At 54.9% G+C, this 6,000-nt stretch overlaps 1 protein-coding gene across 6 annotated transcripts in view; it reads right to left on the reverse strand.

Annotated features, from left to right (window-relative positions):
* Ovol2 (ovo like zinc finger 2) overlaps window positions 1-5,579 on the reverse strand; it is a 61,028-nt gene extending 55,449 nt beyond the window's left edge. For all 6 annotated transcript variants that reach the window (XR_008214964.1, XR_008214966.1, XR_008214963.1 and 3 more), the window contains exons 1-2: window positions 3,677-5,579; window positions 2,791-3,029 (exon numbers count right to left, since the gene is read on the reverse strand). Coding sequence is in view for 1 of the 6 variants with exons in the window: in XM_052723535.1 (XP_052579495.1) it covers window positions 2,791-3,029; window positions 3,677-3,776 (339 nt within the window). In the remaining 5 variants the exon portion in view is untranslated. The remainder of the gene's footprint in view (window positions 1-2,790; window positions 3,030-3,676) is intronic.
* Between the last annotated feature and the right edge of the window lie 421 nt (window positions 5,580-6,000).

Consider the following 6,000-nt stretch of genomic DNA (forward strand, 5'->3'; position numbering starts at 1 on the left):
GCCCTTGGAGGAACACTCTTCTTGGGTTGGCCATTCTCATCTTGTCCTAAGCTTCATTTCCCACTCCATGCTGCCAACTCCGCCCCTGATCCTAACGGGTACATTTCCTATCCTTTGCTCACCAGAACATTGACTCCTTACTCAAGCACAAGGCTCAGCCCACATCACCCTAACACCAGTCACTCTCATTCCCACAGCCCTCCTATCCATATCAACAACCCTTCCCAACTTAGCGAGCACATCTTGGCTGGTGCTTCCGGTTGGGTCCTCATTCTCCTCTACGGAGATGCTGCAGGTGTTTCCCCCACCAGACCAGAGAGCATCCATGGTTAATGAGCATACACCATGCTGCACCCTTTGCTCATTCCACCTCACACTGAAGTAGGTAGAGATCATGAACACATGAATACGTTTTACAAATAAGGAAACCGAAGCCCAGAACAATGAAGAACTGCTCAAGCTCGCACAGTTCTGAAGAACTTACAAATGCAGGTCTTCGATACTTAATCTCTACTGCCAGAGTGTTCTGGAAGGAACACACTGAGTCGGAGTGTTTTATCTCTTGGCTGTCTTGTACACAGCAGACATAATGTATGCTGCTGGATGTTTTGTGTCGTGTGTCATCCGTCCGTGTCCCGCCCCCCCCCCCCCCAGGCTCACACTTGCCCTTTCTTTGGTCCTACAAGCACACTGACCAATGTGTGTCTTCAAGTTTTAAAACTAAGTCATTAAAGCAGTACACATGGCTGGGGCTGCAACTCAGTTATATAGTGCTTGTCTAACATGGAAGGTGGGGATGATCAGCTCTATGGGGGCAAAAATATGCCATGCCATGAGTGGACCTCATCCTTGAATGGCTTTCTTCCTCTTCCACTCAAAAAAATCAAACCTGTTTGCTTGTTTGTTTGTTTGTTGAAATAGGGTCACCCTATGTTGCCCTCTCTGGCTCGGAACTCCATTATGTAAACCAGGTTGGGCTGTAACTCACAGAGATCCATTTGCCTCTGCCTCCTGAGTGTTGGAACTAAGGGCATGGGCCACCCCACCAGGCTAAGAAACTAATTCTTAGAGGAAATTCTTTGAGTTCTGTATGCCTTATGAAATAGTCACACAAGGTGCTAAGAGATGGGCAATTTGATCAGCCATTTGAAAACTGCTAATACCGGGGCAGATATTTCCAGAGGCTTTGGTGATTCTCATACCAAAATGTCTCCATTGCTGGCCTAGAAAGGCCTTCAGACACCTTCAGTGAATACTCCCTAGGAAATGGAAATGGAAAAGTGTGGGGAGCAGGTTGCTTGTTAACGGTCTGCAAATATGCCCGAGCCCCTCCCCCACCACAGAGGCAATTTATCTTGGAAATGGCTGGTTTATTGACTCCCTTAATCCAAAATTCCAACACTTGTGTCTGCCTAAGGCAGAAAATAGATCTTCCAGAATCTCATGAGACTGGCTTTCTCTCTTTACCAAGATGGGGATGGAGGAGGGCAAACTAACGAACTACTGTCCCTCCCCAAACAACCTGACAATTGTCTTTCTAGCCAGGTGATAAATATGCAAGTGGGGCACTTTGTAGAATCTCCCAAAGGGCAAGAGCTATTCACTTCAGGAAAAACGTTTCCCTCCCACTTAACCCCACCTGGCCCAGAAGCCTCCAGACTACTCACGCCAAACCTCAGCGCACTCTGTGAAGTATAGTCCCCCAGCTTGCAACATCCTAGAGTCTTGCGGGTGCTCTGGCTTCAAATCCTAATTCAGAACCAAATGCGCCCCGGCCCACCCCCGGGGGGGGGCGGGGGGAGGAAAAGCTGCTTTCTTTATCCCCATCTAACCCCTGGATTCACCCTTCCCTCCCCGCATCGGCCTGGGGGCCTAGGTAGCCGATACTCTGGGGCGCCCTAGAATTATGGCCCACTTTATACAAGGTGGCACTACAGCCGGCCAGGCTAGGACCTGGGGTTTATGCATAAAACAAGCCGCCTCCCCTCCCCCTCTAGCTATCTGTGAGTCAGCGGGGCAGGATTCCTTAATCCTAGGGGTAGCGGATACCTTTGAACAGGTGGTCATGGAAGTTCCACCCAACAAAGCGCTGATGGCCATCCAGATAAGATGTTGCCTTCTATAGCTTTTGAGGGGCACAGACATTCCAATCCACTAGGGGAGGAACGCTAAAGAAAAAAAATCTGCTGGTGAGCCCTTTTATCTTTTACCCACTAATTTAATTCTTGAAGATTTGAGAGAAAAGGCAAATCTAAAGTGCCCCGCACAAGCTTCCCGTCTAACAGGCTCCACCAGGGCACTGGAAATAGCGGTGACTGCGAGGCCCATTGTGTCACAAAAAACAAGGAGGGAAACAAAACTCTCAGGACTTCAAGGTGCCAAGGACTGCGTCCCAGAGCGCATCACGTCTAAGACCGCGGGTCGCGCTTTTTCTCCACCCGAAATCTCGGACCATCTTAATAGTCTGGCCTTGGACACGGGGTGGGCAGCTGAACCGGGTAGTTGGGCTCGATCTTAAGTGGTTCCCGAAGCCACTGCCAGCGTCAGACAGGGCCACCACCCTGGGGGTTGGGTCCGCTTAAGATGTTGGCAGCCCGGGCACCGTGGTGCAGGGGACAGGTCGCGCGGAGCCTGGCTGCCGCCCAGGGGGCAGGTGCAGGAGTGACGGGCCGGCGTGCGGCGCCTGGGCCCCGGTGCGCGGGCGGGCGCGGCAGGGAGGGGCGCCGGGGCTCCGGAGCCGGACGCCAGGGCGTGGTGCAGGTGGCGGCGGGGGCAGAGTCGACACCCTACCTTGATTTTTGACCTGGCAACCGGCCGCTGCATCGCTGCCAGGTGTCCATCGGGGCCTTCGGCGTCGTGGAGCTCTGGAGTTTCAGGCTCCGGCGCGCGCGGGGACGAGCTGCTCTCGGTGCCTACGGGCTCCCCGGCGCTGCTGCTACTGCTGCTGCTGCTGCTGCTGCAACCGCTGCTACTGCCGCCGTCGCTGCGGCAGTCCTCGGGGGGGTCGGAGAGCAGACAGCCCAGGCTCACTGTGGAGGAGGGGGCCGCACCCCAACACTCAACCACACGCGGCGTCACGCCCGGGCGCCCACGGCAGTTTGACCTGCGGGCGGTGCCGCCGCCCCGCCCCGGACCTGGGCACCACGCCAAGTGGGCGACGTCCCGAGGGTAGACGAGTCAACCGGGCGATCAGCCCCTCGAACTAACTTAAGGTGCCAGGAGACCGGTCCTCAGGCCACCCCGGCGCCCACGAAGCACCAGGGGCCATGCGCCGCGGAGAACCCCGCGCGCCAAGTTTCCTCTCGCGCCCGCGGAGGCGGGTGTGCCCTCGCCTTGCCTCGTTCCAGAGAGGTTAGCGGACCTTCACGTGCGGCTTAGAGGACGTAGGGTGCAAGGGAACCCCCAATGCCTTCCACCCCCTTCCAGGGCCAGCTCGGCCCGCGCTGCAGCCAACGGTCCCGCCGCCCCGCAATTAGCCCTGTCTAGGGAGAAAGCACCAGGCGTCCCAGGTTTCCCAGCCTGGTCCCCGATTCCCCCTCCCTCAAGACCCCCCACGACCCCAGCCGAGAGGGGGAAGGGCTGGGAACGTCAGCCCTGGTAGCGATCAGGAGGGCCGCAGTCACCCTGCCCCCACCCGGGAGCCCCGCGCCCAGGCCGGGCCCCCCGCGCTCCTCACCTGGGATGTAGGTGTCTGCCCTTTTGTCATCCGGGAGCTCATCCCAGCTGCGGACCGAGACTCCCGGGCTCCTCCTCTTCACCAGAAAGACTTTGGGCATGGTGGGATCCCCTCTTCCGACTGCGGCCCCCTCCTCCCCGCTGCTCCCCGCTAGTGGCGGTGGAGGCGCCTGAATCCCCTGGCTCCCGGAGTCCGGAGCCCACCTTCCCGCCTTGTCTGCCCTCTTCCTGCACCTCCCGCCGCGCTGCCCCGGCCTTTCCCCTCACTCCGGGTGACTCGCAGCCTCCGGGCACGGCGACACCTATGCCTTAAATCGCGCGTGAGACCACGCCGGGGAAAAAGTTTCATAAGGTGGAATAGAAAAGGCACCAGGAAACTTGGGAGTGAGCATGCGCCCTGCAACATAACGGTGTCAACAAGCTCGCTACCTGTCCGACCGGTTCCGGCGGCCGGGGCTGCCTGATCCAGCCCTTCCTTAGGCATGAATGTTTGCAAAAGAATTTAACGTCTGATTCTTCCCCCCTCCTCTTTTTAAAAAAGGAAGAACATTTTTAAAATAAACCCTCTGCCTCATACCTCCATCACACGCACTTTACAGGATAAACTCTTTAAAACAAGCCCCAGGTGCACTGCCCCGGGCACCCTCCTACGAGTTGGGGTCTCCCATGAATTGGCCCCCACCTCCGAAGTGGATTTGTCTCTGTCAAGCAAGCCAGAAATTGGCTCTGGACCTTGTGGGACTGTTTCCAGGCTTTCTGGAACCTCGGTGGTCGGATGTGGGAGGGTCCTCAGGACGCTTGTCAAGTAAAGGGAGGGAGGGGGGCTGAGAGCTTCGGTTTCCTATCATCTGGAACATCCCTCAATAATAAGTCTAAAAATCTTGCATCTTTGGAGCACGTCGCTTTACTGATCTGTGCCACTCAATCTAAGAAAATAAGGCTTATTCTACCAAAGCAGCTTCCACCCCGAAACCTTGCACCCCAGGAGTCCCTTCACCCAAGATAAACGCACAATCAAGACAAAAGCCAAGTGCACGTCATGAGAACGCTTACTTAAAGCGAATCTCTAGTCCTCAGCCTGTCCCATTACTTCCTACCCTAACCACTGGATTCTCAAATTCGGAGGCAGGAAAGGATCCATCCAGGAAACCAAGGATTGAAAAATGATACACTCTCTCTCCTCCTCCATCAGCAAAGACGGCTAGTAAGCTTTGAGGTCTTTTATTTTTTTCCTATTTACCTTCCTTCCTGGAGGGAAGTGTTGGGGGGGAGGGGTCTGGTAGATACTAATTTTATAGGGTTGGTCTGTTCACTTTGGGGGACCCCGACCCCTCTATCCCAAGGCCCTGTTGCGCTGCGCCCAGAACAACCCGCGCAGCTGATGTCGTGGGCTCCCGGCTCCAGGGAGTGGGCAGACGAGTGCCAGCTGCTGGAGGCTGCCGGGGCGCGTCTGGCCAGGGGTGTTCCGGCGTCTGAGGTTTACGGAACCGCCAGGCTCACCTGCCCATAACACGACCCGATGCGCTCTCAGCCCACATGGCCCGGGGAATCAATATAGGGGCTGTCCCCGTCTTCTTCCGCCTTTGGAATGGCCTTTAGGGATACAGCAGCCTGGTAACGGATTTTCTGGACTTGGCTGGCGTATTCCCAGGGAGCACAGAGAGGGGGCGCAACTCCGGCGAGGCTGTGCAGGGGAATAAGGCGTACGCACCATGACTACCCGTCCGCCTTCAAGGATTGACCCCACCTGAGATCAACTCTGAATTCAGGTTTCCTCCGAGAAAACTCGTCTAAGAATGAAAAGGACTTTGATCCTGGTAAACTAGAGGAGGGAGACATGTCTATAGCGGCATAAGAAAATGAGGCTTGTTGGCTACAGAGTTGATGGCGCAGCTTCTGGGCAACTCTGCAGATGTATTTTTATCTGCCAACAAACTGGAGACTTGCTAGAAAGAAGGAGCGTGGTGAATGAAAGAGTAAAAATAAAACCACGAAGCCACAGAATTATCCTCCATCTTCAAGAATCTTCAAAACTTCATTCAAAATTCCTTATTTTTATTCAAGAACCGGTCAATTCTATTGATAACGCAAGCCTTTTCTGCCTTCCTCCCTCCCTCCCTTCTTCCGGGTTTCAAATCACTGAACACCTGGGTCATTATTTTTGTTCTTTAAAAAGATCACATAGACTTGTGGTTTATATGCTTAGACACCTCAAAAGGCTCTGCAAACTCCAGGGCACTGAGAATGAGGAAAACATAATTGCTTTTAGTCTGCGATTGGGGGGGGGGGTATACATCTATGATATTTGCTAGATGTTTCTTTTTA

Source organism: Peromyscus californicus, unplaced genomic scaffold (assembly GCF_007827085.1).
Source record: "Peromyscus californicus insignis strain IS unplaced genomic scaffold, ASM782708v3 Scaffold_7__1_contigs__length_154581171, whole genome shotgun sequence".
Classification (NCBI taxonomy): domain Eukaryota; kingdom Metazoa; phylum Chordata; class Mammalia; order Rodentia; family Cricetidae; genus Peromyscus; species Peromyscus californicus.